Genomic DNA, 14,489 nt, shown 5'->3' with positions numbered 1-14,489 from the left:
GTTACACGTATCATTAATCCATCTAGGTATGAATTTTCACAAAAAGGCTTCAAGGATGTGGTGATTCTGAGTACAGCACTGCATAACTTCTGCAAACTTGAGCTATTCTACTGCAATCTGAAAAAATTATTAAGCCTCTGAAATATCTCTAATACAAAAATAAATTATATCAAAAATTAACAAGTGTTTGAGATGTGCCAACTACAGAAATCAATGATGAATTTCTCGTAAGTAACAATGTTCAACATTTCTGGTACATAAGAAATGAATTACACACAAGCTAGCACATGTCAACTACAACCACAGTACAATTAAGAATCTTAATTTTCCCTCCTATATACAGGCCTTGATCTTATAAATTATGTGTGTAATCCCCAAATCTCACATATTTCTATGTAAGAAACAGTGCCGCATCTCATTCTGTTCCTTCTTCCTTCCTTCTCCTCCCAACAGAAACCTGAAAACGCTCCTGCAGTTGATGCTACAGGCATAGAAGGAAGGGGGCTGGAAAAAATAAATCACTGCATAGATTAGGTAAGTACATAGCGTTGTAATTCCTCATTATGTCAACTTCTAAATGAAGGGACACGAAGCATTGTGGAAAAACGTACACAGATATGTCAAAGGGCACCATGTGAAAATGCTATGCTGCACAACATATCTAAGAGGGATTTATCCAAGTACACTAACTGAAGGAATAAGCAGCAAGTTTCATACAGTAAATCTGCCTTCAGACAGCAACTTAATTTTTGGCAGCCTGTGCTATCCAGCAGCTCAGAAGAGCAATGTAAACTATTTCTTCAAATCTTATCACAGAGTACAACATTCAATATCAAAATCCCACCAAACCAATGGAAAAGTACACAGCAGCTCCTCTGGGCAGAACTTGCCCACTCTGGAAAAAAACCTCCTTCCTTATCACACAGCCTGGGAAGAGATTAGAGGAATATTTACTCCACGTGACAGAGTTTGGAAATAACAGAGAAAGTTGTTACACAGGAAAGCACCGTACTTGTCCTCTAGGTGTCATGGACCTCTTTTACACTTCTTCAGCGCATCATTCTCCAGGTAAATCCATTTGCACTGTTGGCATATTGGCTATAACCAGAACTGAATCAGAGCACCCAAAAGACAGTTTTGATTTCTGGACTGCAATTCATTGTTTAAATAATCTGGCTACTTAACACACTTCTCTAAAGACAGTGAAATTGCAGGCATCAGTTTGGAAAACTCTGCTGTTCAAGCTAATCTCTGTTACAGGGACAAGCCTCCGTTCCCTCAAATTTCCAACCAAATCATTCCTTCGGTATGCAGAATATCTGTTCTTGTCCCCACACTACTTAGATTAGCATTCCTAAATTTAAAAAAAAAAAAAAAAAAAAAAAAGCTTTGCTTTAGGTTGTTACAAACATGTATAGACACAGCAGGTAACAGAGTAACAGAGCATCCAACCCGATGAGAAAGTAGAGGAGCCACAAGGAATATAAGTGCCCATTATCCTGTACATTAACTCTCTCAGTAAACCGCCTGGGTATTCTGCCTTAACTGCACACCTTTCAGTTCACATGTTTATTTTAACATTCTTTGCACAGCAAAATTCAGTGGGAATCTTTGCCCTTGGATCTGATTCTCCCAAGAGATACATGTATCCTGCGTTTTGCCTTCACCTTCCTTCCCCAAACTCTCTGCACACGGTATCAACTGTGGTTAAAAAAAATGAAAAAGCCATTTTTGGTGATACCACTAACTGTTCTCAGCAGAAGACAGACACCAGAAATGCACACATGCTGACAGTTGTGACTTGTTAAATAACCAGCTGGCAGAGAAATGTAAACATTAGGCCCTGCAGAGATTGTTCCCTGCCCCATTAACAATTTTAGATATATAATGACAACACGAGCCTGTGCTGGGAAGTGCAATAACCTCACAAAGAATGACAGAGCAAGCAAGTCAGATACTTGTAAGGAAATACAGAGGAGAGGAGAAAAATTAAATAAATAAATGACTCCAGTAAAGTTTCCCACACATTCTTGTCTTTTCTCCCAAATTTTATTAGTTCACAAAACCAAATCCATCAATTTGGCATTTTGCAAACAAAACCTAAAATACCTCATCACTCAAAACACTCAAGACACAAACGAACACCCGTCAGCAATCACCACCCACTGCAGACACACACAGTTGTCCACCTTCGTCAGGCTGGCATATGTAACAGCATATGTGACCAGTGCAGAACAGGAGGGGAAAGATGGAAATACACAGCTGTATTCTACAAGGAGGCAACTCTAAGACTTTTCCAAACCCTCAAAAATACGTCAAACTATTGGCCATCACAAGGCAATAAATTAAGACCCATGGTCTCCTGGGTCACCTTCTTTGGGGGGGCGGGGGTATTCAGCAGCAAAAACATTTCTTCCCCCTGCTTTTTTTCTTCCATGTCACTACCGTGACACTCAAACTCCACTCCAGGTACTGCAGACTCTGGGACAACAACCAGTTTTCACAGTCAGGCCTGAGGCATTGCCAAAATCCTGAAACCACCTCAAAAAAGTGCTCTGCAACCAGTGCTTGTTTCCCATGGTCTCATCACTTAGTCAGGTCCAGGTCAGTTTCCAGCAAAGACTGAAGAACCTCTCCAAAATCTTGCAAGAACAAAAGTTCTGTGACTAGACCTTTAGTTCAAGCAATTTCATATACAACTTTGAGATCAAAAATTCAAAACCGTAGCAGTTTCTAGTATTTAACATAACAGCCTTCAGCTTTTTTACCCGGCTTTCAAAGAGCTTATGACAATTATTCTTCAGGCAACCACATAAGAAACAAGTCCGAATAGACTCCTTTTAAATTTTCAAGCCTCCTTAAAGCATGCACAGAGTTGAGGAAAACTGAACAAAAAATTGCACAACTTCAGCGAAACACAGAAATGATGCATTACATAAATCTGTAAGAAAGGTACAAAGCCTCCTCCTAACAACTAACCAGCCAGCTGAAGCTATTACCGTAAACTAGTCCAGTTCTCATTAATTTGGCTGCATTGGTAGGAAATTAACATTTTAATGGCACTTGTTATATCCTACTGCCTCGTAACAGCAGATGTTTCCAGTGGCAAAATAAAAATTATACAGAGTTAACTACATTTTTGAAGCTGCTGAAACAACTGGAACAAGTTATCTTGGAGCAGGTCTTTAAATAAATCAGGGCACATCAACATATCGAGCTCTATTCCCCTACTGAGGGGGAACCTACTGTTGGCAGCACCACTGAAGGGTAATTTTGTGCTAAGTGGCATTTCTCCCCAGAGAAGCCGGTTGCTCTCTCGATACAGCCATATTAGCAGTATTTCAACTGCATCTCAACACAAAATGTACTGGACACAAGGAAGAGGCAGAAACCAGCTCTGCCCGTCTGCTTTTTTTGATCCCAGACATGAAGTAACCCATGAGGCCAGCGCTGTTAGCACTTCATGGATCAGCTCCTCAGAGAGTTTCTTAACCAAGCCTACACACACAGGCAGGCCTACCACACTACCTGCATGCTCTGTTTCAAAACAAAATATTTCCCTGTCACAAACACACCAGGAACCCAATCAGGTTGCTAAAGCAATACAAATCGCATGACAGTAAGCAGTAACCTGGCACATCACAGCAGCTTCAGACCTGAAATAGAACTAAATTGACTCAAAAAAAGCACAATGGATAGTTTAGTAATGAAGTAAAGAAACCAAGGTAGAAGGAATGTGAATAGGACTAATTCAGTCATCATTTCAATCAGATGCGAGCAATTTAAAAGGCAGATAAAGGATGGCATTTATACGTCTGCCTCTAAGACTGGGATGAGGGCCAGAATTACACTGCTTGAGCTGACAGGTGTGTTTATGCCATGATGACAATTCAGTCAGTAATGATAAAGGTAAAAAAGGCCCAAGCTGTTGAAGAAAAAAGCCATATACAGACGATTTATCTTTCTGAACAGTCATGGTTGGGTGCTGGTAAAGGAAGAGGCAAGAAGAGTTGTTCCCTGCACACACAAGCCACAGTAAAATCATTTGAGTTGCACAGGTTTCAAAGCCTCATAAGGAGAGATTTTTGTAGAGGTGCTACCCTTCTTTATCAGAAAGACAAAGAACTCATCTCAGAATCTCTTCTTCTAAAAAATGCTTTATTTTTCAGGTCAAAAGTTCTAAAAAAGACTCCTTCCAGCTCTGTCTTAGTGCTGGTTATTTCATTAACAGTCAAATATTTAAACCTGAGGATTTTAAAAATTTAACCATGGACTTCACTTTTCCAGAGAAATTCTAAAAACTTAATTATCGGTCACACTCAAATTCTGATCTGGAGATAGCAAGGCTTTTGTTTACACTGTACAAATGTTTTAACAGATACAGTCTCCCAAAGTCACAGAAACAGAGCTCAAGCTTTTTTACATTAAATATGCTGAAGACTGCAGGACAAGATCAAACTACTAGTGAACCCTCCCTCATCTCTGATTTGGATATATAATATATAATGTGAAAAAAATACATATATAATTCTTGACTATATTAGAAATTCCAGGAGGCCCATGTCTTTGTCCAAAAACCAACTTTGGAGCACCAAATTTGCTGAAAGGGGAATAGTGGAAGGAGGATAAGAGAGAAAGATGACAACTTTTGACTTCTTCATTATAGGTATCTGGGGTTTTTACCCACCTGCAAGATCTAGAAAGGCTGACTAACCTTGAACAGGGACTTGGACAGCTGTAAATAAGAGCCCGTCTTCAGCAAGGCCTAAGTCACAGGATGGAGGTGACAAGAAACAGGGACTGAAAGCCATCAGGATTAAAAAATATATAAATACATAGCAAAAAACAGTTCATATCTTATGCCTGCCAAACCTTTCAGTTTATTGGATAGTATAAAACCTTCAAAAGCTAAAGAGCAGTTTTAATCAAGGACTGTTCTGGGGTTTTACTGTTGTACTCAACTCTGATGGCCTGCGGCAAAGCAGAGGCATCAGGCCTCCAAGTGCTGCATTATAAAAGTAGAAGAAAAAACATGCCCTGCTACAAACTGTCCTTCAGAAGAGGTGTCCACACCACCCAGAAGACATGTAAGAAAGTTTGTCTGGTCTTGAAAAGTACCTTCAGGGCCAGCAAGTGGAAAGACTTCTGGGTACCTGAGAATCAAGCCAAACAATAACATGTGAAAGCTGGGCCCAATTTGTGTTATAATTAGCCCTATGACCTTTGACTAAAAGGTCACAAGTTTATATATCAAAAATAAAATAAAATAAAATGAAAAAACAAGCTTTTGGAGAAAAGATTGGGCATATACTTTGACAAGGTTACAGAAGAGGTCAGTCCATACTGGCATCCCTACACATGGATGCATGCAAGATCCCATGGGGGCACACAAGAAGCTGTCTTCCTTCAGGAATGATAGTACTACTGAACCACATGGCACTGAATCCCCTTAAACATTAGGTTTTTCTTTAGCTGACTGAGTACAAGACGAGCTTTCCATGTCACCTTGCCAGGGAGAGTGCTTTGCTGTTCCCTGTGCCCCAGTTACAATGCTCACATTCCTCTTATCACTGTATTTGGCAAAAATCCTTTTAGTTTAAGAGTTGAATCTGCCAGTTAATCTTCGTATGAAAACAAAAGGAAGTTTATTCAAATGATGATCAATCCGTAAGTAAGAAAATACGTATGGCAGTAGCAGATAATCTACTTCAAACGTTGGCGTCTGGTATTTCCTCCATGGTTCAGAAGCACCAGCAATGCATATACTTCCTAAATACAGTTCCTCATCTCCTGTTTCAGATAACAAGCAAGCTGTGGTTAGCCAGTCATCTTCAGGGTCCAGCCCCTTCTTAGCATTCCCAGTAGATCTGTCTTTACCTACTTTTCTTCTGACATTTACAATAACACACTATTAACTTCATAACAACTTTGGCATTTATACAATTCATTATATCACGGACTTTAAAAAAAGAAGCCCTATGAAACATCAGTCTGTTTAACTACCAACACTTTGTTTAGCTGAAGCTTTTGAAAAGGGAGGAGAAAGTGGAAAAGCAAATCACCACCTATAAAGCAAACAGACACTCTTTTTTGCTCAAGTCCACACAGTGTTTCCAAAAAACCATCTAACACAATTGTTCACCAGCTAAGTACACACATGAAATTTTTGTGCCACGCGTGAGGTCTGCTGTAGCTCTTGGATAGCATGAGCTTCTAGCCAGCTGAGAACAAAGCCACCAGCGGGTAAGATAAACAGATGTAGTTTGCTTCAGACAAAAAGAAACATAAACTGCATGGAAAGATTTTCCATGGTTTAACAAAGACAATAAAAACTCACCAACAGCAGATTCTACAGTAATGAGTCACAGATAATAGCTTAATGCTTAAAGCTCATCTATAAAGAAAAAAAATATTTATGCAATTACAAAGCATTAACAAAAAATAGGAAGGTACTTATAAATAGCTTCCATCTTCTCCAACTGTTTTTATCTAAGTGAAAACCAAAGCAGATACTGCACATTCAGGCTCGCACACCACCAGGAAAACCAATCTGGAAATACTGGGCACTGTTTCTCCCTCAGAAAGCATATGTTGTCTCTGTTCTGCTTTACGAGAGGACTGCCAAGTGCCAGAGAGCTTCGCTGGTCAAATTCAAACTGCTAAGCAATGCAAGTTCTGTGTTCTTCCTACAAAATATTCCGAGAAATGGTATTTGTGACTTTTTTTCCCCCCCTAAGTATTTTTGTAGGGGGATAAGCAACCCAGCATTAAATGCAATCATTGTTAGCAGATCCCTCAAAAACTGGAAGATTGCTGCTAGATAGAACAGGAAAAAAAAAAAAAAAAAGCAGAAGTAGCTTTAGAAAAAAAATCAGTTTTGTTGTAAAAATGATTTCTAATACAGAGCTTTCTGGGGAAATCAGAACTATCCTACTTAGGCAAGTTATTTCACATATCTAGAAGTAAAAATAAGAGCTGTTGAATGTGTATAATTTCTTCACACCCATAAGCAACTCTGAGAAGGGAAAGCGAAAAACCTATATAGTAGGCAGAGACCCTTTTAAAAGCTTTATACTCACAACGTTTCTCTGAAACAAAACAGGGCTAGCTCCAGATGATCCGAAGGAGACCACAGCCTTCACTTCTGCAGTGTTTTGTAAGCTCCTGACGTTAGTTTTAATTACTGCAAGTTTCCAGGAAACTCCTACAGCTCAAGCAAGACTTGGGAGTACAGCATCCTGCAGCAGCTGGCAGATCTCTTAAAGGATCAGTATGTCCAGCCCGTTGCTCTGCTTACTGGAAAGGACAGTCCTCATTGCGTGATCACAGTTTTTGCACGGAATATTGAGACCATGCAGCATTTTACACAAAAGCAAGCTACACTTCATTTTTGTACAAAAAGGGATCTCAGATATCCTGCAGTATCTTTTAGGTTCCTTTATAGATTAGCCTCTGAGAGGAGTTTGAAGATCTTGGATAAAAGAAGTGCAAAATACTACAAAGTTAATCAAACTGGAGTGGTTTAATGCTTCGCTTATTCCTACCCCAACCAACGACAGTATCTTTGCAAGATGATGCAAGACTTGGCCCTGTGATGAGCTGTTTGTTAGTATTATTACCTGATAAGCACAGTCTGAAGTTGTCCTAGCCGCGGTCACACAGGGATGCTTAGGATGTATCGCTGCTCTCAAGCTCAGAGCTTCACAGCCACCTTTGTCCCACACAAACAGGATGGCTGCTGGCTGAAATCGTGCTCCTTGGCTCCGGGCAGCACTGGGAAGCAGCCAGGAGCTTCACGGATGGGACACGCAGACAGCTCCCTAAGCATTATTCCTCATCCCAGGAGGGAAAAGGTGAGGAAGAAGAAAGGTGAAGAAAGCCCTGAACCCAAAAAGAGTGAGCATATCTCCAAGATAGGATCTTGGATTACAAATCGCCTTGCAGCTTGGTTTTAAATCAGGTAGTCACAGCTGTATTCATCAAGGACCACTTAAGAGCAAGGACCGTCACACTGAAGGCAAACAGCATTTCATCTTCTGGTGTTGGAACATGCTGTTTTTTCCTGCTGCAACACAGCATCTTGTTGTGATAACTGCATCTTTTCCAAAATGCTCAGAGCCCAGGCCCAACAGCCCCAGAGCAGGATTTTAAAGGTATTTACAGACCGGTCTCTTCCCTGCTGCTCAGACCTGCGGAGCCTAAGCTGGGCACACCACCCTCTCCAGGCAATGCAGAAAGCAAAAAATCACAAGCTCCTGGCAGCGCCTTGTCCCTGGCACAAAACCTGTGCTGGGTCCTACTTTTGCAGCGTTGTCTGGAAGAGCAGCTTACGCCTGAAGCACAGGACCATAAGGCTCCGAAGATCTGGAGTAAATTGCAGGGTTTTGACTCCCACATCGGTCCTCACACAACTCGGAGGGACCGACCTCAAAGCTGCACAGCTACAGAGATCAGCTGGCTCTACCAAAAGCAAATGGGAACACAGAAATCCTTTTCAGCAGCATGGGCTACGCACGGCCTTCAAAGAACATTTCAAGACCTCCTTCTCCAGAGGCTCTGGATTTCCCCATTCCTATGGCTGTGATACTCCTTAAACACTGCAGACAGTTATAAATCCACATGCCCCTGTACAGCACTGCCACATTTCCCCAGCAATGACAAAGTGCTGTTAACCTTGAGAAGCGCAGGAGGTTGTTTTAAAATGCAGCTACTGCGCACACCTGAGAACACAGAAGAAATTCAGAGAAAGGGGAACAGAAACACACAAACCATTTCCTGAGCGTGGGATTTCAGGTAGTAAAATCGGCGGTGTGAGACGGGAAGACTTTTTTTTTTTCCCCCTGAAGATGGCTCCAGAGCTAAAACACTTGCTCATGCTATTTTAAGCAGCTCCCTTTCACATTCGCATTTCTAACGTGAAGACTCCTCTTTACAAAAGTTAAGCTAACGATAAACTTCAAGTTATGAAATAAACGCTGCTTTAAGCATCTGAAGACATTCGGGGATCCTTCACTGAAAGCTCAGAGATTAACTTTCAGCCACTGAGACTTGGTTGGTTTCCAAACCAGTGAATTTCAAGTGTTCTCCCTATAAGTAACCTTATACCTGAAATGAATATTGAAAGAACAACTGGCTTGTACAGGACGGCAAAAATGCCAAGCATTAGTAATGCCAGATACTAATAAAAATCCCTGACAGTCCTACCAAGAACTCTGATAGCATGGTTATAGCGGCTGGAAACTAATTGAACTCAGGCACTAATTGTATGCATCAGGCCACCATAGAATGCGTGGCTTTGTTCTCTTTAATTAAGATAAGTACAGACCTCTCATATTATGCCGTTATTTTCAGGGGACTACTTTGGAAATCTAAAATGCATCTGTTAACCATTGCATTTGGACACAGAGAACTGCTGACTACTTTTTCCACATTATTTTGTCATGTCCTTTAAGGAAGAAATTCTTTACTCTGAGGGTGGTGAGGCCCTGGCACAGGCTGCCCAGAGAAGCTGTGGATGCCCCATCCCTGGAGGTGTCCAAGGCCAGGCTGGATGGGGCTTTGGGCAACCTGGGCTGGTGGGAGGTGTCCCTGCCCATGGCAGGGGGGTGGGACTGGGTGGGCTTTAAGGTCCCTTCCAACACAAACCATAATTCTGTGATTTAAGATCCTCAAAAAACAGCTTAGTCAACTCCATATACATATATATGAGGGGACACTCAAGAAACAAGAGTGTCCCCTCCCACAGGGTTTGATGAGAATCCCATGGACGGAGTGGTATTTCACACTTCATTCCTTTTCTTATTCCCCTCTTCTCTCCCTCCCATTTATGAGCAGCGTTACTTGGCTGTCAATACTCCACTAACAGATTTACTCCTCACCTGAAGCACTGACCCAAAAATAAAATCGCTGTTTCTAAATGTTACATTCAACACTGACTACAGCTACCCATGTGAGCATACAAAACAGATGTGGCAGAAAATGTCTGAACTTCACCGTGTTCACTTTATAAGACAGATGTTCACCTTCGGGCATGTCAAAAGGGAGACTCAATAAAAGGGAGACTCAATAGCAAGTATCCACTAACAGCCAGGTGAGTCCCGATGGACTAAAACACAGTGTGGGGTGGCTGCTGCAGAGCCAGAGCAGCACCCAGCAAAGATGTGCCCACACAACCATAAGCAAGCGCTCACCCAGAACTGGAATGTGTTAAGTTTTAGACAGAAGCCCATACGCACACAACCCGAGGAACACATACCCATCTGACTCAGCGTCTAATGATGACAATTCCTAGGCATGTGCATCCCGCAAACCGAGTCATAAATCCCTTAATCACAGGTCAAAAGATGTACCAACGTCTGCATCGACGGGATCAGGAAAAGAGGGCTGAAGCATCTGTTGTTTTTTTTTTTATTATTTTTTTTTATTTTAATCTGGAGACGTCAGCTCCTGCGGAAGGGCAGCAGCCCTCAGAAAGCTGCATCACCAGGGACTTAGCAGTGACCTCTAGGACCTGCATCCAGAGAAGAGAAAAAACACACGCTCAAAACTGACTTTAAAAGTCACTTATTTTTTTATGGCATGCAAGGAAATAAAGACTAGTTTGCATCAGTCCCTGAGACAGCTGGAACAAGCTCTACTCCAAGCCTGATGCACTCTTGATAGCATATTTACCTAGGACAGGCGACGCATTCTCAGCAGGCACTGGCAAAGAACTAGCTGCAATAACTCAGGATTTGTAAGAAGCTGCCTCTCAGCTGAACTGCAGTTTCCATTCAGGTGGAGACACAGTTGTCAAACTAAAAGTAAACCAGACAACTGCAGGCATTCTCAAAGCATGTTTAAAAAATACCGCTATCCAACACACCCAGCGGGTTTCCTCCTCATTAACACGGGTAAGAACTGAAGACACGTGGCGACCCAGGATGCAAATAGAAAGAAATCTTCTAATGCACCTGAAGAAGTTAGGAGTCTTTACCTTCCACTGCTCTCAGAAGCAAAGAGCTGCATCTTCAGTCATATAAGCATCTCCAATGATCTGGTCTCATAAGTCAGGAATTAAATCTACAACTACTGGAGTGTAAAATAGGAGAAAGGGTTGGGTGTTAGAGGGAGGAGGGGGAAAAGAATAAGACAGCCACAAATAAAGTACATATTACTAACCACAGATAAGGTACTTTTGATTTGCATTTGAACGCTACTCTTTAGCCAAGGCAAGAAGATCTACTGTGCAAGGGAAACTGTACCATTAAGACAAAGAAAAAACCTAGCCCTTCCTCTCTGCGAAGACTGCAGAGATTGTTAATATTTATGAAGCCTGAAGTGCCTTCAAAGATTTCTTACTTCATTTCCTTATGTCATACCAAAAAGCAGCACTAACTCATTCCATTTTAAGGTAAGATCACCACTGAAATCTTACTGGTTTAATAAATTTTGACCTCCCAGGAGGAGGCTCAGCATCTTTGCTTTGCCCCCCCACATCCATACGACTGACAACGACCATGAGATGAAAAGAGAAAACTTGCATTTTCCAGAGACTTTAGAGATCAAAACACATAAATCCCAACATCACCACCCAAAAGCTAGGTTTAACGGCTGTACCACCATGCACAGGCTATTTCATAGATCAGCTCACAAACGTGCAAGGCCTGGATGGTGGCAGTGAGAGAATCTCTTTGGAAAGGCCCTGATGGAGCAAGACTGTCAGAAGCTTTTCCTCCAGTCAAACCCTGTGTCACGAAAACAACGCATTAGAGGAAGGCATTTCTGCTTCTGCAGCATGGATCCTGCCGTGCAGGCAGCATTTAACCCAGAAAAATAAATCCATGTAGGGAAGAAAAGGAACCAGTGTTGCAGAATAAAGCTAGGAAGTTGTAAACATTATCTGGGCCAGGCACAGCCAGGTTTGGACAAGAGGGCCTGGAATTCAGGATGGCAGATTTTCTGCACCTAGTACTGGGGTCTTCTGGTAATAGCCAGAGCTCTGGAAACTCTTAAGTTGGAGTAACACTGATAAGCCTGACAAATACTGGGGGGAGGAGAAGGAGGAAGAGATCTGGAGCAGCCACTGAATAGCTACTTAGCTGCAACCAAAAACTTAAAAATAAAATAAAAAAAACATCAAGGTCCTCAGGCATTGCTAAATAGTATTTATTTTCCATACCTGTAAGAAAGAAAACATCACAAAATGTGATCTGTTACGTCTTAAATAAAAATACAGTCACCACAGATCTTGTAAAGGAACCATCTGCCACACAAAACACCGCCTCATATTCTCCAGAATTGCAGTGACTGATTCAAAACGAAATGGTGATTTTTCCATGATCACGTGCCACGAGATGGGGTCACTGCTAATTCTCCAGCAGATCTGTTGTCGCTTTGGAGGTTAAACGGTTAATGTTCCTTCTTAGTTTTGGAGTCTCTGTATTGAAGAGTGAGTGCTGAAGCGCCAAATGATGCCGAAGACACCGCACACATACGGAGCACTACGCACAGCATTTCCTATTCCAGAGGTTTATCAACCTAACAGCAACACCAATCATTTTTTAAACACTGCAGAAGCTTCCTTACCAAACCCAAATCCATTTTCTCCCCCCAGGCCTGCTATTCTCCACCAACATCCAATGCCTGCCACCCGATATCACACACACGCACTCTCATGAGGAACTCATGGTCGGTTTCCACAAGCCCTGAGCATCGCAAGCCGGGAGGAGGGGAAGGGGCAGTGCCCAGGAGCTGCCCCTGCTCGGCCAAGAGGCTGAACACCGCGGGGAGCTCACACCTAGCCAGGGCTGCCCCAGCCCCTTGCGCATCCCCCCTCAGCAGGGCTTTCTCCTCCGAAATCGGGTTTCCCTGAGGAGCCAGGAGAGGCTTTTCCCAGCTGCTGCCCTTAATTCCTCCCTCCCCCACAGGCATTTACGTCACCAGGCCTCAGCGATGCCGCCACGGCGGGCAGGCTGGCGCGGGCGAGGACAGCGGCGAGAGCCTGGGTGCCACCTTCACCCGGCCCCGAGGGGAGCCACGGGTGCACCCACCCCGCAGCGGCACCCCAACCCCTGCAGCTGGCACCCCCCGACCCGCGGGGAAGAACGGGGCTGGGGAGCTCAAATTAAACACAAACCCATCGGCCCAACGCCACCCAGGTTGGTCCTACCTGCCGCCGAGCACAACCACGTCCGAGAGGTGAGCGGTGGAGCTGGACGCACCGAGCGCCTCGTCCCGGCTCCAGCCGGGCATCGCAGCCCCAAGCCACCCCTGTTAGGGTGGAGAAATGAGCCCAGCAAGCTTGAGGCCACCACAGGAGAAACAGTGGGACCTCGCTCGGACTTTGGGGGATTTCTGTGCCATCTGATAGCCCCACACGGTGAGTTAATCTCCTATTTTATCCATCCCGCAACCGGCAGGTTAAAGATCCAGTAGCAGCTACAGAAGACAACGGGCAAGGACTAAACAAGCCCTCCCTTCTGAATGACTAGATATGACATTGAAAAAAATAAAAATAAAGAAGGTTTAAGGCAGCTCACATCCCTAATTCTGAGGGACAACACTACTCGTCGCACAGTCCAAATTAAGGCACGATGCTGTCGGTAACGTGGAGCACTGGGATCCCCTCTTGTTATGTATTTCCCCTCCCCACCCTATCTAACCCATTATTGGGAACGCAAAGCCCAAGCACCAGCCCAGCATTTATGCCACGTTGGTACAAGCTTAACACAGCCACCCACCCCAAAACCACGATAACGGAGCACGGCACGGAAATGAGGCAAAAAAGGCTGCTGTTCCCCCGACCTGCCCTGTAGGTGCATCAAAGCCCTGCAACAACCCAGGGGAGCGGGCAGGAGGCCTGGGCTGGATGCACAGAGCTATAGGGCCCTCCTGCAGGGCTGGCAGCTTGCTCCAGAAACCAGCCCTACCCCGGGCTCTCCCACCGCACTGCCCCCGTACCTCGCTGGCTACTTGGGGCGAGCGTGTGGCTACTGCCCTGTGGCCAGGCGGGCACGCAACACCTCCGATAGGCACAAGCAGGCTGCGGGGTGGCCGAGCGAGGTCCGATGGGGTCACCCCCACCCCAAGCCACCATCACGCCCACCCCAACGACCCCAAGCCCGAGCCACCCCCACGGGGGCTGCGTTCGCTGCGTGCTCGGGGGGCCGGGAACAAAAGCCACGGAGCCGGCTGCGGGCAGGAGGCGCCCGGCCGAGCTGCAGCCGCCTCTCCCCGCTCCGCCCCGCGGCACTCACCCGGCTCGGAAATCGGAGCAAACTCTCATCCACGCTCCCCGCCGAGCCCAGGCCCGCAGAGCCGCTGGGCGCCCCCCCGGCTGGGTGCGCCCGCTCAGCCCCCGGCCCTGCCCGGGCGGCAGCAGGTGCCCGTCCTCCTCCTCCTCCTCCTCCTCCTCCTCTTCCCTTTCTTCCTCCTCCTCCTCCTCCTCCGTGCCCAGCTCCCCGCGCAGCCGCCGCTCGCCGGGGCCGCGGCGGGAGCCCGCAGAGGAG

At 44.7% G+C, this 14,489-nt stretch overlaps 1 protein-coding gene across 4 annotated transcripts in view; it reads right to left on the bottom strand.

The window, feature by feature from the left end:
- Window positions 1–14,443, bottom strand: part of GRAMD4 (GRAM domain containing 4) — a 78,766-nt gene extending 64,323 nt beyond the window's left edge. Inside the window, exons 1-2 of one of the 4 annotated variants that reach the window (XM_072032922.1) lie at window positions 7,080–7,146; window positions 6,338–6,394 (exon numbers count right to left, since the gene is read on the bottom strand). Coding sequence is in view for 1 of the 4 variants with exons in the window: in XM_027458742.3 (XP_027314543.1) it covers window positions 14,238–14,266 (29 nt within the window). In the remaining 3 variants the exon portion in view is untranslated. Of the gene's footprint in view, window positions 1–6,337; window positions 6,395–7,079; window positions 7,230–14,237 lie in introns of those variants that run through there. The other 3 variants (XM_027458742.3, XM_021275535.4, XM_072032919.1) reach the window with 3 other exon arrangements.
- Between the last annotated feature and the right edge of the window lie 46 nt (window positions 14,444–14,489).

Source organism: Anas platyrhynchos, chromosome 1, assembly GCF_047663525.1.
Source record: "Anas platyrhynchos isolate ZD024472 breed Pekin duck chromosome 1, IASCAAS_PekinDuck_T2T, whole genome shotgun sequence".
NCBI classification, from domain to species: domain Eukaryota; kingdom Metazoa; phylum Chordata; class Aves; order Anseriformes; family Anatidae; genus Anas; species Anas platyrhynchos.
Note: the sequence above shows the minus strand (reverse complement) of the source record. Positions and strands in the feature narration are given on the sequence as shown.